At 40.8% G+C, this 27,572-nt stretch overlaps 1 protein-coding gene across 4 annotated transcripts in view; it reads left to right on the top strand.

Annotated features, from left to right (window-relative positions):
- Positions 1–25,667, top strand: part of CFAP126 (cilia and flagella associated protein 126) — a 30,340-nt gene extending 4,673 nt beyond the window's left edge. Inside the window, exons 2-6 of one of the 4 annotated variants that reach the window (XM_010833694.1) lie at positions 2,158–2,279; positions 3,086–3,142; positions 23,335–23,673; positions 24,165–24,341; positions 24,704–25,667. In XM_010833694.1, coding sequence (XP_010831996.1) covers positions 3,101–3,142; positions 23,335–23,673; positions 24,165–24,341; positions 24,704–24,946 — 801 coding nt within the window. In that variant the 5' untranslated portion in view covers positions 2,158–2,279; positions 3,086–3,100 and the 3' untranslated portion in view covers positions 24,947–25,667. Of the gene's footprint in view, positions 1–2,157; positions 2,280–3,085; positions 3,143–20,108; positions 21,818–23,334; positions 23,674–24,164; positions 24,342–24,703 lie in introns of those variants that run through there. The other 3 variants (XM_010833697.1, XM_010833696.1, XM_010833695.1) reach the window with 3 other exon arrangements.
- The last annotated feature ends 1,905 nt before the right edge of the window (positions 25,668–27,572 follow it).

Here is a 27,572-nt window from a genome sequence, read left to right as displayed (position 1 = left end):
CAGTCCAACTCTCACATCCATACATGACCCCTGGAAAAACCATAGCCTTGACTAGACAGACCTTTGTTGGCAAAGTAATGTCTCTGCTTTTGAATATGCTATCTAGGTTGGTCATAACTCTCCTTCCAAGGAGTAAGCGTCTTTTAATTTCATGGCTGCAGTCACCATCTGCAGTGATTTTGGAGCCCAAAAAAATAAAGTCTGACACTGTTTCCACTGTTTCCCCATCTATTTCCCATGAAGTGATGGGACCAGATGCCATGATCTTTGTTGAGCTTTAAGCCAACTTTTTCACTCTCCTCTTTCACTTTCATCAAGAGGCTTTTTAGTTCCTCTTCACTTTCTGCCATAAGGGTGGTATCATCTGCATATCTGAGGTTATTGATATTTCTCCCAGCAATCTTGATTCCAGCTTGTGCTTCTTCCAGCCCAGCTTTTCTCATGATGTACTCTGAATATACGTTAAATAAGCAGGGTGACAATATGCAGCCTTGACGTACTCCTTTTCCTATTTGGAACCAGTCTGTTGTTCCATGTCCAGTTCTAACTATTGCTTCCTGACCTGCATATAGGTTTCTCAAGAGGCAGGTCAGGTGGTCTGGTATTCCCATCTCTTTCCCACAGTTTATTGTGATCCACACAGTCAAAGGCTTTGGCATAGTCAATAAAGCAGAAATAGATGATTTTCTGGAACTCTCTTGCTTTTTCCATGATCCAGTGGTTGTTGGCAATTTGATCTCTGGTTCCTCTGCCTTTTCTAAAACCAGCTTGAACATCTGGAAGTTGACAGTTCACTGAAGCCTGGCTTGGAGAATTTTGAGCATTACTTTACTAGCGTGTGAGATGAGTGCAATTGTGCAGTAGTTTGAGCAAGAGAAGGCAATGGCACCCCACTCCAGTACTTTTTCCTGGAAAATCCCATGGATGGAGGAGCCTGGTAGGCTGCAGTCCATGGGGTCGCGAAGAGTCGGACACGACTGAGCGACTTCACTTTCACTTTTCACTTTCATGCATTGGAGAAGGAAATGGCAACCCACTCCAGTGTTCTTGCCTGGAGAATTCCAGGGACAGGGGAGCCTGGTGGCTGCCGTCTATGGGGTCACACAGAGTCGGACATGACTGAAGTGACTTAGCATAGCATAGCATTGAGCATTCTTTGGCATTGCCTTTCTTTGGGATTGGAATGAAAACTGACCTTTTCCAGTCCTGTGGCTGAGTTTTCCAAATTTGCTGGCATTCTTCAACTTAACTGGCTGTATATCTTGGACACACTGTTTAAGCTTCCTATGTTTCAATTTTCTTATATACAAAATGTACTAATATTATTCTCACTTTACATGGGGCTTGCAAAACTTAAGTTTAAAAACTTTGGCTTTAATAGCTCAAAAATTTTGATGATTGTGAGAGTGAAAACTTTGATCTAGACTTTTTAGGCAATCAGTGACTTGGCCTTATTTCTGACAAAAGAAGAAGGAGAGGATAAAATTTGGGAGTGGTCTGAGGCAGTATGTTCTTGGAGAAGAGGACATTTGAGTGATTCATGCATGTGAAAAGGAGGGACACAGAAGTCTGGAGAGGTGTGTTCCTCCTGGTACTTAAAATTAGACCTGAGATCTAATCCTAGCATCATTCATTAGTACCTAGTCTCATTATTTTTTGGCAGTCTTGAGTAGAGTTCACTTTACACATTACTTTAAAAAATTTTTCTTATTGTAAAATACATATAAAATTTATCATCTTAGATGAACCCTTAAAAAGGTACAGTTCATATTGTTGTGTGACCATCACCCTTATCCATTTCCAGAATCCTTTTCATCTTGCAAAACTGAAACTCTGTACCTATTAAACAATATCTCCCCATCCCCATTACCTGTGCCCCCCCAGCCCCCATCTGTACAATTCTACTTTCTGCTTCTGTGATGTTTGATCATTAACGACCTCATATAAATGGAATCAGTATTTTCAGTATTTTTCTTTTTGTGACAGGCTTATTTCATTTAGCATAATGTCTTCAAGGTTCATTCAATGTTATAGCATATGTCAGAATTTCATGCTTTTTTAGGGCTAGTAATATTTCATTGTATAAACTTCACATTACTTTTTGTTATATCAAGAACTTTGGCCCTTTATAACATGCTTCTTATATTTTGCACACAGGAAGGGTCACCATACATAGTCGGGTCAGTGTTTTCCCTCTAGGATTTCAGTTCACCTTTTCAAAGGAGGAAGTGAAGGCAGAACAAAGACAGGAGTGACAATGGACTAAAATAATCATTCAAGTGAGTAGTTATTTCCTGGACAGTATTCCTGGCTAGATCTGTAACACAGCAGGCCCCCAGAGCTAAATTAAGGAGTTAGATTTGGGGAAAGGGGGTTATCAACTCATGTATTTATTGGTAACAGCTTTATTGAGATATAATTCATAGACCATACAATTCATTCATTTAATGTTATTTAATTCATTCCTTTAACGTCATGACTTTTCACATATTCAGATTTGTATAACTGGTATCACAAAATCTTAGAAAATTTTCATAGTCCCTGAAAGAAATCTTGTACCAATTTGCCATCGTCCCCAGTTCCCTCCTCAGCCCTGTGAAACCGTTAATCTACTTTCTGTCCATACAGAGATGCCTGTTCTGGAAATTTCACGTAAATGAAATCATATAATATGTGGTTCTTTGTGACTGGCCTCTTTCACTTAGCTCAAGGTTCATCCATGTTGTAGTGTGTATAGATAATTCACTTCTTTGCTTACCAGAGGAGAGAAATAATAGCAGGAATTCACTTCTTTTTATTATTCAATAATATTCCATTCTGTTGATTATACTGCATTTTATCTACTCATCAGTTTTTGGACATTAGAGTTGTTCCTGTTTTTTAGCTATTATGAGTATTGCTGCTTTGAATACTCATGTCTAAATTATGTGGACCTATGTTTTAATTTCTCTTAGGTATATACCTAGAGGTGGATTTTTAAAAAATATTTTTATTTTATAATGGAGTATAGTTGATTTATAATGTTGTGTCAGTTTTAGACAAACAGCTGAGTGATTCAGTTATACATATATCCCTTCTTTTTCAGATTCTTCTCCCATATATGTTGTTACAGAATACTGAGTACAGTTTTCTGTGCTATACAGTAAGTCCTTGTTGATTATCTGTTTATATACATATGTGTGTGTGTATATATATGTGTGTGTGTGTGTGTATGTATGTGTATATATATATATAGAGAGAGAGAGAGAGAGAGAGAGTAGTGTGTACACGTTAATCCCAAACTCCTAATTTATCCTTCTCCTGCAAGGAGTTAGGTTTTATAGGACCAGAAAATGAATTTAGGAAACTAAACTAACTGTTCACTTCTTTTTGTATTCTTATTTAAAACTGTAAAGGAGATTGGAGATACATGCTGAGGTGGCAAGCACTGAACGTTCTCTACAAGCCACCATGAGACAGAGAGAGGGGAAGGATGGCACACACTTTTAGCAACTGGAGCAGATGTTAGGAGAGTTTCTACTCTAAAGGCGTTTTCCTCTGAGTAGTTCCCACTCTGTGAGGTCAGATGAGACCCTGGACAGCCCAGAACACAAGGACCCTCCCCCCCGTATCCCCACAGACCCCTGTCAGTGTGGGCTAGTCTCTGATTCTCCTCCCCTGCCAGGACTGGACCCTGCCAGGGCCTTTCCCCATGACCAGCCTCTGAGGAGGCGGAGCTTTCACACATCTGACCCCAAGGGCCAGCGGGTCTCTGGGAGAGCTGCCTGGAGTTCACCGCATCACACCTTATCTGGCTCAGGAGAATCACTCTTGATCTACTCATCACTATTTCTCACCAAGATTTTCCCCTAAAGCAACTCCACGGGGGGAGCTATTTCCCTGAGTACACAGCGACCCCGACACATTAATCACGTCTTTCTGGGCAGAGGTGGTGGCAATCCTCCAACAAGAAGTTGAAGTTCCTTTCCTGTTCTGGACTGAACAACTAGATTTTCTTGGCTCTTAGAGTCTCTCCTGTCTCTCCTCCCCACTCCACGCCCAACCCCATTCCGGCTTCCTTTTATTTATTTTTTAAAATTAATTAATTTATTTTAATTGGAGGCTAATTACTTGACAATATTGTAGTGATTTTTGCCGTACATTGACATGAATCACCAGCTTCCTTTTAAAAGTTGACTTTGTCCCTGACTCTGGACTTTAATGCTGACGTCATTTAAGGATTTGGAGACAATGGGCAAAATATTTCTTCCTTTGTAGTGTAGGCGGACTAGTGGGAAAACTAATCTCCACTAGAGGGAGACTTCATCTTAAGAAAGAAAACGATATGGAATTTGTGATGTTTAATGGAAGTAGATAAAATATAGAACATGTAGCTGCTGCTGCTGCTGCTAAGTTGCTTCAGTCGTGTCTGACTCTGTGTGACCCCAGAGACGGCAGCCCACCAGGCTCCCCCGTCCCTGGGATTCTCCAGGCAAGAACACTGGAGTGGGTTGCCATTTCCCTCTCCAATGCATGAAAGTGAGAAGTGAAAGTGAAGTCGCTCAGTCGTGTCCGACTCCTGTCGACCTCATGGACTGCAGCCCACCAGGCTCCTCCATCCATGGGATTCTCCAGGCAAGAGTACTGGAGTGGGTGCCATAATTCATTTATATAGCTGTTGCATTTAGCCAACTGTCTCTTCTTTAAAAAAAAAAAAAAGCTGTTATTTCCACATTATTTTCACAATGATAATTCATTTTATGTAGGAATTTTTGTTTTTAACTTAATTTTATAATTATGTAAAATATTTACATAATTACTTAAATATTTACATAATTTACTTCCCTGGTGGCTCAGATGGTAAAAGCCTCTGCCTACAATGCAGGAGACCTGGGTTCTATCCCTGGGTCAGGAAGATCCCTTGGAGAAGGAAATGGCAGCCCACTCCAGTATTCTTGCCTAGAAAATCCCATGGACAGAGAAGCCTGGTAGGCTACAGTCCATGAGCTTGCAAACAGTCAGACATGACTGAGCGACTTCACTTTCTTTTACTTTTCTTTAATTTTATAATTATGTACAATATTTACGTATTTTTCATGTGTGATATTTGGGGGGCTTCCCTGGTGGCTCAGTTGGAAAAGAATCTGCCTGCAATGTGGGAGACCTGGGTTTGATTCCTGGGTTAGGAAGATCCTATGGTGAAGGGAAAGGCTACCCACTCCAATACTCTTGCCTGGAGAATTCCACAGACAGAGAAGTCTAGTGGGCTACTGTCCACAGGGTCGCAGAGTTGGACACGACTGAGTGACTAAGCACACGCACAAAATATTTACATGGTTCTAAAATCAACTGTACAAAACAAAGTATATTCAAACAAGTTTATCTTCTGTCTTTTCTGCATTATTTCTCCTCTCTCTAAAGGTAATCACTAATCATACCACTTATTTTTCCTACGTTATTTTTTCTATTAGAAACACACGTGTTTATCAGTTCAGTTCAGTCAGGTAGCTCAGTCATGTCCCACCCTTTGCGACCCCATGACTGTAGCATGCCAGGCTTCCCTGTTCATCACCAACTCCTGGAGATTACTCAGACTCATGTCCACCAAGTAAGTGATGCCATCTAACCATCTCATCCTCTGTCGTCCCCTTTTCCTCCTGCCCTCAATCTTTCCCAGCATCAGAGTCTTTCCTAATGAGTCAGTTCTTCCCATCAGGTGGCCAAAGTATTGGAGTTTCAGTTTCAGCATCAGTCCTTCCAATGAATATTCAGGACTGATTTCCTTTAGGATGGACTGGCTGGATCTCCTTGCTGTCCAAGGGACTCTCAAGAGTCTCCTTCAACACCACGGTTCAAAAGCATCAATTCTTGGGCACTAAGCTTTCTTTATAGTCCAACTCTCACATCCATACATGATGACTGGAAAAACCATAGCTTTGACTAGACGGAACTTTGTTGGCAAAGTAATGTCTCGCTTTTTAATATGCTGTCTAGGTTGATCATAACTTTTCCAAGGAGCAAGCGTCTTTTAATTTCATGGCTGCAGTGATTTTGGAGCCCAGAAAAATAAAGTCAGCCACTGTTTCCACATCTGTTTGCCATGAAGTGATGGGACCAGATGCCATGATCTTAGTTTTCTGAATGCTGAGTTTTAAGCCAACTTTTTCACTCTCCTCTTTCACTTTCTTCAAGAGGCTCTTTAGTTCCTCTTCGCTTTCTGCCCTAAATGTGGTATCATCTGCACATCTGAGGTTATTGATATTTCTCTGGCAGTCTTGATTCCAGCTTGTCCTTCATCCAGTCCAGCATTTCTTATGATGTACTCTGCATATAAGTTAAAGCAGGGTGACAATATGCAGCCTTGACGTACTCCTTTCCGGATTTGGAACCAGTCTGTTGTTCCATGTCCAGTTCTAACTGTTGCTTCTTGACCTGTATACAGATTTCTCAGGCGGCAGAGCAGGTGGTCTGGTATTCCCATCTCTTTAAGAATTTTCCACAGTTTGTTGTGATCCACACAGTCAAAGGCTTTGGCGTAGTTAATAAAGCCAAAGTATTTATTAAATAAATCATTTTTATTAAATACTTTTTTTATTAAATAAATACTTTTTTATTAAATAAAGCAGAAGTAGATGTTTTCCTGAAACTGTCTCGCTTTTTCAATGATCCAACAGATGTTGGCAATTTGATCTCTGGTTCCCCTGCCTTTTTTTATATCTCCTTTTAAATATAAACAATAGCGCACTATTCACATGTCCTCCACCTTTCTTTATTCACTTTAAAGTATTTCTTGGTGATCACTCCATAGCAGCATCTTCCTCACTGCTTTTTTACAGTAAAAAGTACTGTATAGTACTCCTTTTTGTGGAGGTACCATATTACTGACAGACAGTTGGGTTGTTTCCAGTCTGTAGCTATTACAAATAATGTTGTATACAATAGTGTATACTTTTCATACTTCTGTTAGAGTATCTTTGGGATGGGTTTCTAAAAATGGATTGCTTAATCAAAAGGCCCTGATAATCGTGCTAGTTAGATACTATCAAAGTCTCCATTGTGGAGGCTGTACCATTTTACATTTCCGTACTCAGCATATGAGAATGCCTGCTTCCTCACAGACTCATCAGCAGAGTATGTTATCAAAGTTTTGGATGTATTCAGTCTCCTGGGTAAGATGTGCTATCTCCATGTACTTTTAATTTCCATGTTTTTAAAATTATGAGCAATACTGAACATTTTTCCTATGATTAACAGAAATGTGTATGTCTTTCTCTGTGATAGGCTCATTTTATCAATTCATCTGTGGAGATGAGCATACATTTTTTTTTACCTTGGATCCATTAATATGATTAACTACATTAATGAATTTCCTCTGACTCTCCATTTTTGCATACATGGAGTATTATCCACTTGTTTATGATACAAATTTTTTAATGTATTATTTGCTTCTGTTTACTAATATCTTATTTAAGATTTTTATATCAGTATTAGCAAGTGAAGTTGATCTATACTGTTTTTTGTTTAGCCTTTGTCATGATTCCAAAATTTAGGTTTGGGAATCAATGTTACACTCACTTCGGAAAATGAATTTGAAAATGTTGGTCTTTTGAAGCTAAGGATTTATTTTTTTAGGTTTGATATTATCTTCTGTGAAACTATCTGGGTCTGTTTTCTTTTGTGGGGTAACTCTAATCAGTTTCTCTAATTCTTTTATGTTAAATCGTCTGTTTTTACTTTGTGTCCACATGAATCAATTCTATTAAATTGGGATTTTACACAAAATTATATACTTAATGTAGATTTTCAAACATATTTACATAGACTATTTTAAAAGTTCCTCTTCTATGTCTCTTTCTTTCTAGTTTTATGTATTTGTGGTGAAATTCCCCCCTCCCTGTTTTTTGAGTAGTTCTGCTAAGAAGTTGTTAGTTTTTTCAAATAAACATTTTTGGATTTATTTGTTAGTTCTACTTTTGTTGTTGTTTTCAAACCCATTAGTCACTGACTTTCTTTTGACTTATTTCTTCCTTTTGCTGTTATTTGGTTTGCTTTGCTTTTTCCCTTAATTTTTTGAGTCATAATGTTTATTCATTTATTTTTGCTTTTAAACTTTAATTAATTTTTTATTATAAATCTTTCTCTGACAGCTGTTTTACCTATTTCCCATAGTTCTTGTTTTCATTATTAATATTTTCAATTTGTTTTGCATTTCTCCTTTGACCCAGAAGTGGTTAACAGCAGGTTTTTAAATTTCCCACTTGGAAATTTAAATTGGACTTTATTGAGATTTTTTTCTGTGGCCAAAAATGTTTCCAGATGGCACAGGTGATAAAGAATCTGCCATGTAGGAGACTCAAGAGACTTGGATCCCTGGGTCAGAAGGAAATGGCAACCCACTCCAGCATTTCTTGCCTGGAAAATTCCAAGGACAGAGGAGCCTGGTGGGCTACAGTCTGGGGTCACAGAGAGTCGGACATGCCTGAGCACACACATGCCATGCCAGAAGATGAATGTACACGTTGCTGTGATTTTTGTGAGTCAAAGATATGCATTTGTTGGTGTGTGTGGGGGTCCATATTCTCTATTATCAAGTTTCAGAGTTTAATATATTTTAAATATGCCTTATTTATTGTGTTGTTTAGGTTATCTTATCTGTACTAATTTCTTGTCATTTTCTCTCCCTAGATCTGAGAAATTTGTTAAAGTTCCTGTTATTATTAATGTGTTTCTGTTTCTCCCATTTTAAGTATAATTCTGATTTTTTAATTGTGGTAAAAATTTCTTTATTTCTTTTAAACCTTTTAAGTCAGAATCCTACTTTCTTGGATAATCACAACTGCAACCCCTGCTTAAATTACAGAAAAAATTCTGGTACATTTTTAGTCATTTATTTTTAGGCTTCCTGAATCTCTTCAATTTAGATATATTTCTTTTATACAGCATAGTGTTGGAATTTGCTTTGGTAGTCAATATGAAACTCATTTTAACAGGTGAGGTAAGCTTATTTATATATTTACTGATGTAGTCAATATGTCTGGCCTTAGATCCGCCTTACTTTTTTTAAAAAGTTGTTTATTTTTGGTTGCACTGAGTCTGTGTTGCTGCGTGCAGCCTTTCTCTAGTAGCTGAGAGTGGGGGCCACTCTTTGACTGGCATCCGAGGGCCTCTCCCTGCACTGGCGCTCCTTGTTGTGGCGCATATGCTCTGAGAGCATGGGCTTCAGTGGCTGTGGCATGGGGGCTCAGCAGTTCTGGGGTAAAAACAGGCTTAGTTGCTGTGTGGCAGGCGGAATCTTCCCCCACCAGGGATCGAACTAGTGCCCCCTGCATGGCATGGCAGATTCTTATCCACTGTACTACCAGGGAAGTCCTGCCTTACGGTTTTATGTTACATATTTTTTGTATATTTAGGTCTCTCACCATATGATCTATTTCATTTGCTTCCTCCCTCCTTTTTAAACATATCTTCTGATATTTAAAAGAGTTTATATTTTTGTTCTAATGGTTACCTTTATCCTAATACTTTTATTATATAATACGTAAGTTCTGTCTCTTTTTGGCTATTGTCTATATGAGCATGTGAGATGATCAAAAATGTATATATTGGTCTCTGCCCACGTTTTTTCCACACAGCTCCTGACCCTGGTAAATACCTAAGTGATAAAGGCTCTGCTGCTGCTGCTGCTAAGTCACTTCAGTCGTGTCCGACTCTGTGTGACCCCATAGACAGCAGCCCACCAGGCTCCCCCGTCCCTGGGATTCTCCAGGCAAGAACATAAAGGCTCTAGGAGCATCTTTTATGCTAACATTTGGTGTTTGATCCTGGCTCCTAACAGAGTGCTTGGAATTTCCTGGGTAATAGGGGTGCTTTTGTTCCCAGTGAGGTGATTCTTGGTGGGCTCCTGGATGAAAGCTGATCACAGAAAGACCAAATTGTGATTAGAGACTTAGAATTCAACCCCACCCCCATTCTCTGTACAAGGGAGAGGTGCTGGAAGTGGAGTTAAGGATGGATTAGACCTGTGTGATAAAGCCTCCATGGAAATCCCAATAAGATAAGTAAGGTTTGGAGAGTTTCCAGGGAGAGTGGCAGGCCTGCAGAGGATATGGGAGCTCCACACTGCTTCCCACACACCTTTCCTGAGCATCTCTTCCATCTGGAGGTTCATCAGTATCCTTTATCATATTCTTTTAAAGAAATTTTATTTTGGCTGTTCTGGGTCCTTGTGGCAGCACACAGGCTCTTTGTTGCATCATTCGGACTTCTCTTTTTGTGCCACGCAGACTTAGCTGCTCTGTGGCACGTGGGATCTTAGCTGACCGACCAGGGATTAAACCCAAGTCCCTTGCACTGCATGGTGGATTCTTCACCACTAGACTACCAGGGAAGTCCCCTGTCATTGCCTTTTATAAAAAGCAGTAAAGAGTACTTTCTTGAGTTCCGTGAGCCATTCTAGCAAATTACCTAAACTCAAGGAGGGGATTATGGGAACCTCTGACTTACAGCTGATTGATTAGAAGCACAAGTAGCAACCTGGACTTGGCAATTGGGATCTGAAGGGTAGGAGGGCAGGCAGTCTTGTGGGACTGAGCCCTTAACCTGTGGGGTCTGATGTTGTCACCAGATATTATCTCCTTGAGCTAAATTGTAGGATACCCAGCTTGTGTCATGGAATTACTTGTATGGGTAACCCTCCCCCCGCCACATCTGGTGTCAAAAGTGTTAATAAGATAGTAGTGTGAGAGTAAAGGAGGACTGAAGTTTTTCCTAATATACAGAGCAATATTGAAAAACTACCTAGGAATCTCTTAACCCCACCTCTCCACCTGCCCACCTATTGAATTCCTCTAGCATCTTCATATGTGGTACTTAGTGTGTGTGGACTCAGTCACGTCCAACTCTTTGCAGCCCCATCGCAGGAAAGAAAATAGGGTCAGAAATTTGTAATCTATAGAGAATTTTTGAAATCGTTTATATATTTGCAGCCAAAATTTTCAGTATTTACTGTGTACACAACTGTGTCTTCAGTTCCTATAAAAATATATAGAAAACAGGAAGTTTAAATACTTCAAAGACGGGCCAATAGCTGGTTGGATAAGATCCTGTTAGCTCAGGAAAACAGGCAAAAGCCAAGTCTCCACTCTAAGACCCATCATCACCTGCCCCAGTGAAATAGCATGCAGGGCACTTTGGAGCCATCTGGAAGAAACCTTCAAGAGCTGTTCACTAAACTATGTAATAGATGAGATGATACCACTCTAATGGTAGAAAGTGAAGAGGAACTAAAAAGCCTCTTGATGAAGTGAAAGAAGAGAGTGAAAAGCTGGCTTGAAATTCAATTTTCAAAAAACTAAGATCACAGCATCTGGTCTCATCACTTCAAGAAAAAAATAGAAGGGGAAAAAGTGGAAGCAGTGACAGATTTTATTTTCTTGGGTTCCAATATCACTGTGGAAGGTAACTGCAGCCATGAAATTAAAAGACGCTTGCTCCTTGGAAGAAAAGCTATGACAAACGTAGACAGCACATTAAAAAGTAGAGACATCACTCTGCCAACAAAGATACATATAATCAAAGTTATGGTTTTTCCAGTAGTCATGTATAAATGTAAGAGTTGTACTATAAAGAAAGCTGAGTGCCGAAGAATTGATGCCTTAGGATTGTGGTGCTGGAGAAGACTCTTGAGAAGCTGAAGCTCCAATCCTTTGGCTACTTGATGCAAAGAGCTGACTCATTAGAAAAGAACCTGATGTTGGGAAAGACTGAGGGCAAAAGGAGAAGAGGGCGACAGAGGATTGAGATGTTTAGATAGCATCTCGGACTCGATGCATATGAACCTGAGCAAACTCTCGGGGGTGGGAAGGACAGGGATTCCTGGCATACTGCAGCCCACGGGGTCTCAAATAGTCGGACACGACTTGGCGACTGAAAAACAACAACAACCAAGTTTTTACTATTGAGGCAACTAATGATTCTTCTGGTTTTAAAATTGCCATGGGGGGAATTCCCTGGCCATCCAGTGGTTAGGACTGAGATTTCACTGCCAAGGGCCTGGGTTCAATTCCTGGTTGGGGAACTAAGAGCCTGCAAGCTGCATGACAAAAAAGGGGGAAAAAAATTGCCATAGGAAGTAAAAATACACTGAAAGTTCAAGTAGAAACTTTTGACTGTTACCAGTTAGAAAGCACTAAATGAGATAGTTTACCTAACAACACAACTTTTCTTTAATGTCTGGGAAGAGATGCAGGATAAAAGCAAACTTGAAGATCTAACCAATCTATCAAGGCTTCAAGATCTCTGATACATGGTTGGAGAGGGAATGACCTCTAGAAAGCAATTTGGCAGTATCTATCAAATTGCACATAACTTTTGACTTCACAATCTTATTTCTATAAATTTATCATACAAATATACTCACACAATGAAAAATAACACATGTACAAAGTTAGTCATTGCTGCATTGTGATAGCAAAAGCTTAAAAACAAACTAAATGTTCAACAACAGGAAACTGGTTAGATAAATTATAATACATCATCAGTGTGATACTATGCAGCTGTAAAAAAGCAAGGAACCTCTTTATGCACTAATATTTAATGATATTCAAAATATATCTTTTGATCTTAAAAACGAAGTAGTATGTATGCTGTGATATATGAAAAAGGTAATGAATAAAATATATTTTTCTATGTATTATTTCTATCCTTTAAAAAATTTGTTTTATTTTTATTTCATTTTGTGAAGCATGTGGGATTTCAGTTCCCTGATCAAAGAACAACTGTGCCCCTTGCATTGGGAACATGGAGTCTTAACCACTAGACCGCCAGGAAATCCCTACTATTTCTATTCTTGAATATGCACAAAAGCATGGAAAACTACACAGAAAACTGATAACTGACTGTGGGCAAGTTATTACCTATTTGTTTAAAAGAAGATCCGCTGCTTCAAAGCAAAAGTTTTACCTTCTATGGTCTCTCTCCACTTAAACTAACCAGCATTCTTTCTGTTCTTCCCATTCCCTCCTGCTGCATTAGTTAAGACTCTTTCTCATAAGGTTGCAAGAAAGGTATGAACCCAAGTTATCTCAGGATGGTGGCTGTCAGTGAGGAAGCAAATCAGTTGGCTGATTTGCAGAGGAAAAAGAGATGGAGGAAAAAAATCTCCCTTCCTGATCATGTTCTATCGTCCAGATTCTAATACCCTCTGAGACCCAAACTATACTATCTACTTTTGAAATCTGTTATGAATATCCTATAACTTTATAAAAAATTCCCCCCTTTTCTGTTTCAGGTAACCTGAATATGTATTTCTGTTTACTGGGCAGTCTTGAGCCAAATTAATGCTAAAATTATTGAACACTCACTATGCATCAAGCACCTACTAGGCATGTTATGTATGTTTAATGCTCAAAACTAAAATTATGCTCATTTCACACCATAAGGGTACTCAGATCCAGGAGGATCAACTAACTTATCCAAAGTCACACATTTAGGCAGAACTAGAATTTAATCCATGCAATCTGATTCCAGTGCTCAAGGTGGTAGCTGCCCTCAATTATACAGTTCGTACATTTCCTCTAGACACAAAGTAAGTTTGTTGTTCAATGGCAGATTATCCCAATCCAAATAAAAGATTTCCTAATGGTCTAAGGAACAGTATGAAAAGGCAAAAAGAAAGGACACTGAAAAATGAACTCCCCAGGTCGGTAGGTGCCCAATATGCTAGTGGAGATCGGTGAAGAAATAACTCCAGAAAGAATGAAGAGACAGAGCCAAAGCAAAAACAAAGCCCAGTTGTGGATGTGACTGGTGATAGAAGCAAGCTCTGATGCTGTAAAGAGCAATACTGCAGAGGAACCTGGAATGTCAGGTCCATGAATCAAGGTACATTGGAAGTGGCCAAACAAGAGATGGCAAGAGTGAACATCGACATTTTAGGAATCAGTGAACTAAAATGGACTGGAATGCCATTATATCTACTACTGTGGGCAAGAATCCCTTAGAAGAAATGGAATAGCCATCATAGTCAACCAAAGAGTCTGAAATGCAGTACTTGGATGCAGTCTCAAAAATGACAGAATGATCCCTGTTCATTTCCAAGGCAAACCATTCAGTATCACAGTAATCCAAGTCTATGCCCCAACCAGTAATGCTGAAGAAGCTGAAGTTGAACGGTTCTATGAAGACCTACAAGACCTTCACAAAAAACTAAAAGACGTCCTTTTCATTATAGGGGACTGGAATGCAAAAGTAGGAAGTCAAGAGATATCTGGAGTAACAGGGAAGTTTGGCCTTGGAGTACAAAATGAAGCAGGGCAAAGGCTAACAGAGTTTTGCCAAGAGAACACACTGGTCATAGCAAACACCTTCTTCCAACAACATAAGAGAAGACTCTACACATGGACCTCACCAGATGGTCAACACCAAAATCAGATTGATTATATTCTTTGCAGCAAAAGATGGAGAAGCTCTATACAGTCAGCAAACACAAGAACGGGAGCTGACTGTGGTTCAGATCATGAACTCCTTATTGCCAAATTCAGATTTAAATTGAAGAAAGTAGGCAAAACCACCAGACCATTGAGGTATGACCTAAATCTAATCCCTTAAAATTATACAGTGGAAGTCAGAAATAGATTCAAGGGATTAGACCTGATAGACAGAGTGCCTGATGAACCATGGATGGAGGTTCATGACATGGTACAGGGGGCAGTGATCAAGACCATCCCCAGGAAAAAGAAATGCAAAAAGGCAAAATGGTTGCTGAGGAGGCCTTACAGATAGCCAAGAAGGGAAGAAACACTAAAGGCAAAGGAGAAAAGGAAATATATACCCATTTGAATGCAGAGCTCCAAAGAATAGCAAAGAGAAATAAGAAAGCCTTCCTCAGTGATCAGTGCAAAGAAATAAGAGGAAAACAATAGAATGAAAAAGACTAGAGATCTCTTCAAGAAAATTAGACATACCAAGGGAACATTTCATGCAAAGATGGGCACGATACAGGACAGAAATGGTATGGACCTAACAGAAGCAGAAGATATTAAGAAGAGGTGGCAAGAATACCCAGAAGAACTACACAAAAAAGATCAACATGACCCAGATAACCATGATGGCGTGATCACTCACCTAGAGCCAGACATCCTGGAGTGCAAAGTCAAGTGGGCCTTAGGAAACATCATTACAAACAAAGCTGGTGGAGGTGATGGAATTCCAGTTGAGCTATTTAAAATCCTAAACGATGATGCTTTGAAAGTGCTGCAGTCAATATGCCAGCAAATTTGGAAAACTCAGCAGTGGCCACAGGACTGGAAAAGGTCAGTTTTCATTCCAGTCCCCAAAAAGGCAATGCCAAAGAATGTTCAAACTACCGCATAATTGCACTCATCTCACATGCTAGCAAAGTAATGCTCAACATTCTCCAAGCCAGGCTTCAATAGTACATGAACCGAGAACTTCCAATAGTTCAAACTGGATTTAGAAAAGGCAGAGGAACCAGAGATCAAATTGCCAACATCCATTGGATCATCGAAAAAGTGAGAGAGTTCCAGAAAAACATCTACTTCTGCTTTATTGACTGCGCCAAAGCCTTTGACTATGTGGATCACAACAAACTGTGGAAAGAGTACCATCTTCTTAAAGAGATGGGAATACCAGACCACCTGACCTGCCTCCTGAGAAATCTGTATGCAGGTCAAGAAGCAACAGTTAGAACTGGACATGGAACAACAGACTGGTTCCAAATCCAGAAAGGAGTATATCAAGGCTGAATATTGTCACCCTTCTTATTTAACTCATATGGAGAGTACATTATGCAAAATGCCGGGCTGGATGAAGCACAAGCTGGAATCAAGATTGCCAGGAGAAATATCAATAACCTCAGATATGCACATGACACCACCCTCATGGCAGAAAGTAAGAAGAACTAAAGAGCCTCTTGAAGAAAGTGAAAGAGGAGAGTGAAAAAGTTGGCTTAAAACTCAACATTCAGAAAACTAAGATCATGGCATCTAATCCCATCACTTCATGGCAAATAGATGGGGAAACAATGGAAACAGTGACAGACTTTATTTTTTGGGCTCCAAAATCATTGCAGATGATGATGTCTGTAGCCAGGAAATTAAAAGATGCTTGCTCCTTGGAAGGAAAGCTATGACCAACCTAGTTCCAGTTCAGTTGCTCAGTCGTGTCCGACTCTTTGCGACCCCCATGAACTGCAGCATGCCAGGCCTCCCTGTCCATCACCAACTCCCGAAATCCACCCAAACCCATGTCCATTGAGTCGGTGATGCCATCCAACCATCTTATCCTTTGTCGTCCCCTTCTCCTCCTGCCCTCAATCTTTCCCAGCATCAGGGTCTTTTCAAATGAATTAGCTCTCCACATCAGGTGGCCAAAATATTGGAGTTTCAGCTTCAGCATCAGTCCCTCCAGTGAATACCCAGGACTGATCTCCTTTAGGATGGACTGATTGGATCTCCTTGCAGTCCAAGGGACTCTCAAGAGTCTTCTTCAACACCACAATTTAAAAGCATCAGTTCTTTGGCACTCAGCTTTCTTTATAGTCCAACTCTCACACCAATACATGACTACTGGAAAAACCATAGCCTTGACTAGACGGACCTTTGTTGGCAAAGTAATGTCTCTGCTTTTTAATATGCTGTCTAGGTTGGTCATAACTTTTCTTCCAAGGAGCAACAGTCTTAATCATGGCTGCAATCACCATCTGCAGTGATTTTGGAGCCCCCCAAAATAAAGTCAGCCACTGTTTCCACTGTTTCCACATTTGCCATGAAATGATGGGACCAGATGCCATGATCTTAGTTTTCTGAACGTTGAGTTTAAGCCAACTTTTTCACTCTCCTCTTTCACTTTCATCAAGAGGCTTTTTAGTTTCTCTTCACTTTCTGCCATAAGGGTGGTGTCATCTGCATATCTGAGATTATTGATATTCCTCCCGACAATCTTGATTCCAGTTTGTGCTTCATCCAGCCCAGCGTTTCTCATGATGTACTCTGCAAATAAGTTAAATAAGCAGGGTGACAATATAGAGCCTTGACGTACTCCTTTTCCTATTTGGAACCAGTCTGTTGTTCAATGTCCAGTTCTAACTGTTGCTTCCTGACCTGTATACAGGTTTCTCAAGAGGCAGGTCAGGTGGTCTGGTATTCCCATCTCTGTCAGAATTTTCCACAGTTTATTACCACAGTCAAAGGCTTTGGCATAGTCAATAAAGCAGAAATAGACGTTTTTCTGAAAATCTCTTGCTTTTTCAATGATCCAACGGATGTTGGCAATTTGATCTCTGGTTCCTCTGCCTTTTCTAAAACCAGCTTGAAAATCTGGAAATTCACAGTTCACGTATTGCTGAAGCCTGGCTTGGAGAATGTTGAGCATTACTTTACTAGCATGTGAGATGAGTGCAATCGTGCGGTAGTTCGAGCATTCTTTGGCATTGCCTTTCTTTGGGATTGGAATGAAAACTGACCTTTTCCAGTCTGATGGCCACTGCTGAGTTTTCCAAATTTGCTGACATATTGAGTACAGCACTTTCACAGCACCATCTTTTACGATTTGAAATAGCTCAACTGGAATTCCATCACTTCCACTAGCTTCATTCTTAATGATGCTTCCTAAGGTCCACCTGACTTCACATTCCAGGATGTCCAGCTCTAGGTGAGTATGAGTGATCACATCTTCATGATTATCTGGGTTGTGAAGATCCCTTTGGTACAGATCTTCTGTGTATTCTTGCCACCTTCTTAATATCTTCTGCTTCTGTTAGGTCCATACCATTTCTAGACAGCATATTAAAAAGCAGCTATATTACTTTGCCAACAAAGTTCTGTCTAGTCAAAGCTATGGCTTTTCCAATAGTCATGTATGGATATGAGAGTTGGACTATAAAGGAAGCTGAGCGCCGAAAAATTGATGCTTTTGAACTGTGGTGTTGGAGAACACTCTTGAGTGTCCATTGGACTGCAAGGAGATCCAACCAGTCTATCCTAAAGGACATCAGTCCTGAATATTCATTGGAAGGACTGATGCTGTAGCTGAAACTCCAGTTCTTTGGCCACATGATGCGAAGAACTGACTCATTAGAAAAGACTCTGATGCTGGCAAAGATTGGAGGCGGGAGGAGAAGGGGACGACAGAGGATGAGATGGTTGGATGGCATCACTTACTCGATGGACATGAGTTTGAGTGAGCTCTGGGAATTAGTGACGGACAGAGAAGCCTGGCATGCTGCAGTCCGTGGGTTGCAAAGAGTCTGACATGACTGAGCGACTGAACTGAACTGAACTGAATGGTCTGTTTCAGGCATTAGAGAACTGAATCAAATCATGAAAATATCGTGAGGCCTATTTTTTCAGTGGGGCCTGTATGAACCCTTCCAACTTTGAAAGAGTTGGTTTGATGAAAGAACAACAGCTGTACCTGAAGTCAAGCAGTCAATCAGAAGAACGGCTAAAATTTAATACGATTTTATTAGAAGCTTGTAAATGCCTGTTACTAATTATATTACAATTCCTGTAAGTGTCTGTGAAACACTAAGTGGAGAATTCACATAGGACTCAGGCAGGATTGAACCATGGATTTTAAAGAGACACAAATAACTTAAAATGGTCACGTCTCCCCACAGAAGAATGGGCTAGAGGATCCAGAAAGAGACCCAAATATTCGGGAATACAATAAAGGTCGTATTTCAAGTCAGTAGGAAAAGACGGCTTATTCAGTAAATGATGCTGAGACAACTAGTTAGGTATCTAGAGACTGACCTCAGCTTAGTCACCAAAACAAATACCAACAGAACAAAAATTTACATATAAAAACTGTAACCAAAAAAAAAAAAAAACAACTGTAACCAGGGGTAAATACTGGAACTTACAAAAAGCTTTCAAAGGATAAGATCTGGAAGCACAGAAAGAAAGAGTAATATATTTGACTACATAAATATTAAGAAGATGTCTATGGCAAAAAAAAAAAAAAAACACAAACGAAAATTAAATGAAAACCTGGGGGAAAATGTCTGTAACATAGTTGACAAAGGGCTGATTTCCTCAATACATGAAGTTTCAGACAGTTAATATAAATGATCAACAGCCCAATAGCAAATGGCGAAAAACATGAAAGGCTATTTTCAGGGGAAAAAAAAAGAAACAAAACATATAAACATAAGGGGGAAAAAACTCATAATTAAAGAAATGAAAATGTGAAAAATGAAACACCACGTTTCACCTACAGTTAAGAAGCAATACAGTGTAATGGTTAAAACTGATTGCTCTAGAGTCAGAACACTTGAGATTGAATCCTGGTTCTACTCCTCACTGCATTCTTTTGTTTCCTAGGCCTGGGTTCTTGTGAGAACAAAAGGAGAAAATATAATAAAAAGCAATGAAGACTGCATGGCATATAGTAACCATATTAGTTCTTATTATCGGGTGGACAAAAACAGGGAAACCATTGGTATAGTGTTGGAAAGCGAGTGGAGAACTAGGCGCTCACGTGTACCACTAGCAGATGTATAAACTGGCAGTGTCTTTGAGCAGCAATTTGATATTGTCTACTCGTGTTCTAAGTTCATAAACCCTGTGAGTTTGCAGTTCACTTTTAGAATTATCCTACTAATCACATACATTCATAAAGACATATGCTTCTATCTCTCTCTATATATATCTTTATACTCATAAAGCCATATACTTCTCTCTCTCTCTCTATATATATATCTTTATACTCATAATGATATATAGGTAGATATAGATTTTCATTGCAGCAATGTATGTAACAGCAAAAGACTGAAGATGACCTAAATATCATCTAAATTAGACTAAAAAATACATGATGGTATACCCTAAAATGGAGAAGGCGATGGCACCCCCCTCCAGTACTCTCGTCTGGAGAATCCCATGGGCGGAGGAGCCTGGTAGGCTGCGGTCCATGGGGTCACTAAGAGTTGGACACGACTGAGTGAATTCACTTTCACTTTTCACTTTCATGCATTGGAGAAGGAAATGGCAACCCACTCCAGTGTTCTTGCCTGGAGAATCCCAGGGACGGGGGAGCCTGGTGGGCTGCCATCTATAGGGTCACACAGAGTCGGACACGACTGAAGCGACTTAGCAGCATACCCTAAAATGAAATAATACACTGCTATGAAAAAAATCTCCAAAATGGTCAAAAAAGCAAATCACCAAACAATGTGGACAGCTTACTCCCGTTAGTCTAAGAATGCCTATAATATTTCTGGAAAGAGACACAAGAAAATAATAACAGTAGTTGCCTTTGAGGAGCAGGAATGGGAGCTGAAGTCAGATGGAGATTTGCTCTTCATTAAATACCCTTCTGTAAAAATGAAACTTTTTTCCCCATGTACATTTTTTTTAATGAAACAAAAACTAGTTAATTAAAAAAATAAGAGTGCAACCATCGTATAACATTACATCTCTATTAGAAAAGCATACCAGCTAAAGACAGAAGTTCTAAGAGAGATGATGCTTGCTTAAGTATAATCATGGCTTTAGGGACCAAAATATCACTCTAGAGAGTGATGAGAACCACAGCGACTGAACATACGAGTCTCCTTTCCAGACCTCGTATTACCCATCTGTTAACTACCTCTAAAATAAGAGTGTTTCTGCCTCCACCTCTGGAAGTGTACGAGTGTTCTTCTACTTGGTGTATTGATTGGAATAAGTACTTTGGGGGAAGAAGCAAGGGAGAAGGACTGACAAGCATCCACTAAAATGCTCTCCTGGTTCTCAATGATCTTTTTTTTTTTTTTTTTTTGACAACTTATTTCTTAGTTTTTTTCCTTTCATCTTAACACCTTACACATAAACTTTACAATTCAGAAAGCACAATTCCACTTTCTCCCTAACAACCCAGTGGATAGGTCTGATAATGCCATTTTAGATGTGTCTCAGAGAGGTCGCCTAATCCAACAGATTAGGTTTGTGTCCTAGCATCACCACTTCATCTTCTAAATCTGTTACTTTCCACACTACAGCGTTCTTTCATCCTCCCTGCTCAGTCTCACGGCACCAACTATGGATTCCAGCTCAACCCAGCCTACATCAAGCACCTGTATTCTTAGGCTGTGATTCTAGAGAGTGATGGTAGAGACAGGAGTCAATTAAGAACAAAGGATAAGATATGTTTTTCTTTCTGGGGACAAATCTGAATCGACTGCTTTTTAAAACATCATTCCTTTGTTCTGTCTGAGAAAATGAAGTAGTGTACCCTGTAAACAGGGTCTTGGCAGTACTGAGCACATGATCTAGATACTCTATTCACTTTACCTCGTTTCCCCGGTTAAGGTTCTGTTATATCATCTTCACAATACAAACGACTACAGAAATTCAGTGAAGGGATGTCAATTGCTTTATATCACACAGCTCCTATGTTCCTGTGTTGAATAAGGACTCAGACCCCAGTGTCTGGCTCTAAAGTATGTTGTACATTACACCACTCCACCCAAAGAACAAGCACTACTCTTGGGCTCCATGATTTGCTAGGGTGATTAAAGAGCCCAGTCAAAGACAATCTGGAAGTTCTTACGCATGCTAAGAACCTAGAAGTTACGCTAGAAAAGTCAGGGCTGCTATTCAACCAGTTTTCCCCCATTTATTTACTCTGTCCCTCACATCTCTAAAATGAAAATGCACCTAAGTTTCAGGGGAGAATACTGGGGGCACTATCAGCCAATAAAATGAATAACAAGAAGCAAAAGGCCGCCCCTAACTGCAAGGCCCTTCCGCAAGGGCTGCCTTCTGCGGTTGCCAGGCAACAAAGGTAAACAGCAGGAAGTGGCAGGATCATGGCCACTAACTACAGTGCCAACCAGGTAAGCACTTTTTCCCTTTTCTTTAACATTTAATTTTGCCTTCCAGAGTCCACCTTTTGCCTGACCCCTCCCATAGGATTCTCATTACTGAATAGACAGAAAAAAAAAGTGCTATGTGATAGTATTTTTTTTTTTTTAACTTCTTGGCTCTCAGGGGAGGGAGGGCCTAAAGTACAAGTAATAAGTATTTCTGCATCAAGATTGTAGGCTCTAATCCAGAGGTCAGCAAATTTTTTTCTGGAAAGGGCCAGAGAGGAAATATTTTAGCCTCTGTGGGCCAAGTGAATAAAGATACTATATAGGTATGAGAGAAAACATTTTCCATAAAGTTTTTGACAAAATTCAAAATATAACAGTATAATTTTTTATATTATTAATGAAAAGAATGAAATTCTTATAGGATGAGAAAATATTTTTGCTTAATTGGAATACAAAGTTAGTGTTCCCTTTTATCAAATCAACTGCCAATGTTCATCTATTAAAAACAGTTCTTAGCTTTCTCAGGTCATCTCAAAACAGACAGGAGGATGGATTTGGCGCATGGGCCAGAGTTTGCTGACCCTGGTCTAGACCAGTACTATAATAAAAAGATAATGTGAATCACAAATGTAACTTCAAATTTTCTATTAGCTACATGCTGCTGTTGCTGCTAAGTCGCTTCAGTCATGTCTGACTCTGTGCGACCCCATAGACGGCAGCCCACCAGGCTCCGCTGTCCCTGGGATTCTCCAGGCAAGAACACCAGAGTGGGTTGCCATTTCCTTCTCCAATGCATGAAAGTGAAAAGTGAAAACTAAGTCGTGTCTGACTCTTCACAACCCCAGGCACCGCAGCCTAACAGGCTCCTCCATCCATGGGATTTTCCAGGCAAGAGTACTGGAGTGGGTTGGTAGCTACATGAGAAACATTTAAAAGAAAAAGTTAATTTTAATAATATATTTAATTTAGCCTGGTAAGTCCAAAATATTATTTCTAATATTTAATCAATATTTTAAATTATAGTTAGATGTTTCACATTCCCTTTTTTTGGTACTAAATCTTCAAAATCCAGTATTCTTTATATAGCTGATCCTTGAACAAGGCAGGAATTAGGGCACAGATCCCCACACAATTGAAAATCTGCATCTAACTTAACAGTCAGCCCTCCGTATCCAGGGTTCCACATTCACAGATTCAACCAACTATTGATCATGTAGTACTATAGTACATATTTTTGAAAAAAATCTGTAAGTTAACTTGCACAGTTCAAACCCATATGTTCAAGCGTCAACTGTACATACAAAGCACCTCAACTTGGACTGGTCATGTTTCCAGGGCTCAAGAGCCACACGTGGCTAGTGGCTTCATGTTGGACAGCACACAGACAAAACGACTTACCTGCTCTCTGCAGTGAGTTAAAGCTTACTTAGCATGGTTGTTCATGCCTCTGGTCTTCAAATCTAAAGAACTGTGTCTAGCTATCATTTCCTGGGCTTGGGACCTTTGAGTCTCAGGGATTCTTATCTTTCTCTCCACAGTATGAGAAACCTTTCTCACCCAAGTATCTGCAGAACTGGTCTCTTGCGAAGCCAACAAAAGAGGTATTCCAGCTTCAGTGCACCCTCTTTACGTCATGCTCTGTAATTCACTGGCACCTCCTAAACTCTTTCAGCATTCTTTGCATTCCCATAGCCTCCTCTCCCTCGGCCCTTAATTCAAATTTAAGCCCTTCAGATACTTTCTCCCACTTTTCCACTCCATCTTCACAAGCACTTTTCTCTCCACTTCTACCCCAGAGGATTTCTTCCCATGAAGGCTACACTCAGATTATTGCCAATGATCGTGGTCATCTGTTGCCTTCAGTGCCCCGTTCCAAGGTGAGATATTCATCTCCATTCTCATCTAGAAAGTTAAAGAACCAAGGCATAGAACTGGAGTAACAGAGGGAAGACTTGTAATCTCCTGCAGCCACTACTTGGAAGATTAAAGTGCAACCTAATTCACATTGTAACAAGAGTGCTCCCAAACTTCCAGCCAACAGGATAGGTTTAACACCCAGAACTCCTTAAGTTGATGAATGACTGGTATAAAATGAACACCTTCAGGTGATAATACTTATATAGTGGGTACCCTGCCAAACTTAGGCTAAGGATGTAGAGTTTAAGCCAGTGGAGGTAAAGGGGATTAAAAAATTAGGGCAATCTAAATGAGAAAGGGGAAGAGACTGGGGAAGTTATGCTTTCAGTCTTGTTTCATGACAATCCCAAAGGTAAAAAGATGGAACTAAGACAAATAGAACAGACCTGCCAATAGGCCAGTTACTGAGAGTAAGAAGCCCTGTTGAGGAATCCCATCTTCTTCCATTTAGGCAAGTCCCTGGGGCTCCTTCATGGGCACCTGGCAAATGCCTCTGAAGGTACCCCCTGCTCGGGCGACCCTGACCTCCCGTACAGCTGCTGGTGCTGCCTCCCTCACCAGATGGATACAGAAAAATCCTGATTTACTTAAGGCTTCCAATGGGTTGCGTCCTGAAATCTTCGGCAAGGTATCTATTTCTCCCACTTAACCTCAATCCTGTTTCCTTTTCAACCTCAGAAATGTCTATTGTTATACTACCACAATCCCAGCAGGGGGAACCTTTAACCAATTCTGTCTAGTCCTTAAGCAACCTCTTCGGGATGAAGGGATAAGCTAAGGACATCTTATCCACCCCACACATCTCCCCACTTCACACAGTACAAAATGATCTGATCTCAAGGGGAGGTTAATGGTACCAATTTAACTCGTATTTGAAACCTGACTTCTTGCCCATGGGATGGGGAGAAGGGGATTTAGAATTGAGATGGATTGAGAATGATCTAGGCCTAACCAGAAACATAACTGTCTCTTCTGTTCTACCCCTAACAGCCCCATGATCCAGACAGCCAGAAGAAACTCAGGAAGTCTATCACAAAGACTGTACAACAAGCACCAAGCCCCACCATAATCCCAAGCTCCCCAGCCTCAAATCTCAGTTCCCCAGATCAACTCCAAAGCTCACATCCCTCTGCAGGTCACACTCCAGGTCCCCAAAGCCCACTCAACTCTCCAAAGTGCCCACCTGGAAGCCCGTGTTTGCCCCACGCAGGCCGTAATCTAGCCGAGGTCTAGAAATGCAAACCTGCAACTCCATAAGGGTCTAAGGGACTGAGCGGCCTAAGGAAGACCCCCCTTAATCAGGGAAATTACAGATGGGAATAAAGGCAAATTTGTAAAATAAACTTTTTTTTGTTATTGGAGCATAGTTGCTTTACAATTTTGTGTTAGTAACATTGTATGTTGAGTCTTTTACTGACTTGAAATTTTTCTCTTCAGCTCTTGAGGTAGGAGGTAGATGGGCACCCTCCACCTCACTCCCCCAAGGTAAAGCAATTGGAGATTCATTCCCTATAAACTGAAACTCCACTCCAAGGCAATAGCAGGACAATTAAGGGAGGAGGCTGGGCCCTGTTCAAACCATTTCTCACTCTGGAAGTCAGGAGACCTCCCCAACCACACATGCACAGAAAGGCTCCTTGCAGGCAGAAGCAGGGAGCAATGCCAAGGGATGCTCTACCCATAACGCCTCTTCAGTAGAATCCACCTTGGCTAAGAGATGTGTGCACTCATCTGAGAAAATCCTGATATACCACATATGGAGTGTGAACCAGACAAATCAAAATGATTGGCCAAAGGAAACCAACAAGAAATGCCTCATAAAAGTAATTCAAACTGCTTCGAGGGCGCATGTCTGGGACAGTCTGCCTGTGTGCCTATCCACATGTATTATACTCTTTTTCCTCTTAATAAATACCTTACTTGCTTCACTACTTTCTTTGTGGGAATTCTTTTCTGCAAAGTCAAAGGACCAGGGCCCTTGTCACTGACCTCTGGTCTAGCGGTTAGGATCTAGTACTCTCACGACCAAGGCCCAGCCCAATCTCTGGCTGGGACCCAAGCCTCGCTCCAAGCCATTGCAGGCCGAGGCCGCCCGAGGTCACTCTGGCCACCTCTTTTAACCCATAATTAGAAGGGTTGGAGGAAATAAATACCCCCTCACTTTTCACCCCGAGCATTAACTTCAAAGTCAGAAGTACGACCATTGAGAGTAGAGCAGGTGTATGTGTATTTGGAGGTGGGGAAGAAAAGCAACGGGATGCCAGGGTAGGAGACGTGACCCTTGTCTAAGAGATCATATCTGATCTGACAGAACACACAGGGGAACTAAGAGTTGTAAAAGCAAAACTTAAGCAAAAATACAAATATAACTTGAAAACTAAAGCTACAGAAGTGATTAGGAGACAGAGAAGAAAAATAAAGGGCGACACTTAAGTAGAAAGTTGGGGCAGAATTACATACATGATGACCACTCTGCCACTCCCAACCCAATCACCTGAATGATTAAGTCATAAGTTGCTCAGTCGTGTCCGACTCTTTGCAACACCATGGGCTGTAACCTACCAGGTTCCTCCGTCCATGGGATTTTCCAGGCAAGAATACTGGAATGGGTTGCCATTTCTTTCTCCAGATCTTCCCAAGGGACTGAACCCGGCTCTCCGGCATTGTAGGCAGACGCTTTACCATCTGAGCCACCAGGGAAGTCCAGGGAATGATTAAGAAGCCAAGAGTGTCCCCTATCCATTTCCCAGCCTCTCATTTCTGTTTATCTTTACCCCTGTTCTGCAACTTCCTGGCACTGGCTGTTGCATTTAATGTGCTTGCCAAAGCTTTCCCAGTTCTGGTACCCAGTTGTTCCCTGGTGAGCACGGATGCCTCACTCTGAGGACAAGCACAGAGGGCGTCTGGTGTGCACTGGAAAGCCTGCAAGTCGCTCATTCCTGTCCAACCCTTTGCGGCCCTGTGGACGGTAGCCCACCAGGCTCCTCTGTCTGTGGGATTCTCCAGGCAAGAATCCTGGAGTGGGTTAGCATGCCCTTCTCCAGGGACCTTTCTGACCCATGGACTAAATGCAAGTCTCCTGCATGGCAGGCAGATTCTTTACTGTTTGAGCCACAAGGGAAGCCCCCGGTGTGTGCTGGAAAAGGCTCCAAAGACTTCTCAGGGCCAGTATAGCAAAAAGGGAGACGTGATCATCACTTAAAGCCAAAGACTACTAGGAGCTGGGATGAAGACTGATGAAGCAGCCAAGCAAGGTCTTCCTCTCCAACTGACACCAATCACAGTCACTGCTGCTTCTCTCCAACCAAAGCTTTAACTGGCTGGCGAGCAGCTCAGTGACACACTAAGATCAGTCGCCCCAGAGTTTCCGGAGCCTATTCAAACAGCACTCCCGCCACAGGGAGCTAGGGGCCCAAAAGCCCGGCCTATATGGATGGATTAGGAAAGTAGCAAGTTTTCTCATAAAATCATAAATGTCTGCCAGGTTTCCATCAATCTCTTTCTTACCTCCACTCTCCCCTCTGCTGATTTACATACTTAGCTCATGGTCCCTTGGCCATCCCCTCCATTATTCCACTGAATTATAACTTGCTGAACTGTACCTTGGGGCTTCTAATCTGTTCTCAGTGGGATTCTGGAGTTTATAAAAAACTAAAAGCTCTCCACAGCTTAACTTCCTTTCTCCTGCTCCTTTCTTCTCTGAGGTTTCTGTATATTAAATCCCTAGCCACTTTTATTTGATTCCCTGATAATTTTTGAGTGCTCACTTAAAAGGACAAATTGCTTCCCTCCGGAGGAAGGCAGGATTGGGGGATGCAAGCACCTGAGAGGAGGAGACCAGAGGGAGACCAGATGGGGC

The sequence above is a fragment of the Bison bison genome, unplaced genomic scaffold (genome assembly GCF_000754665.1).
Source record: "Bison bison bison isolate TAMUID 2011002044 unplaced genomic scaffold, Bison_UMD1.0 scf7180017863823, whole genome shotgun sequence".
Taxonomy (NCBI): Eukaryota; Metazoa; Chordata; class Mammalia; order Artiodactyla; family Bovidae; genus Bison; species Bison bison.
Note: the sequence above shows the minus strand (reverse complement) of the source record. Positions and strands in the feature narration are given on the sequence as shown.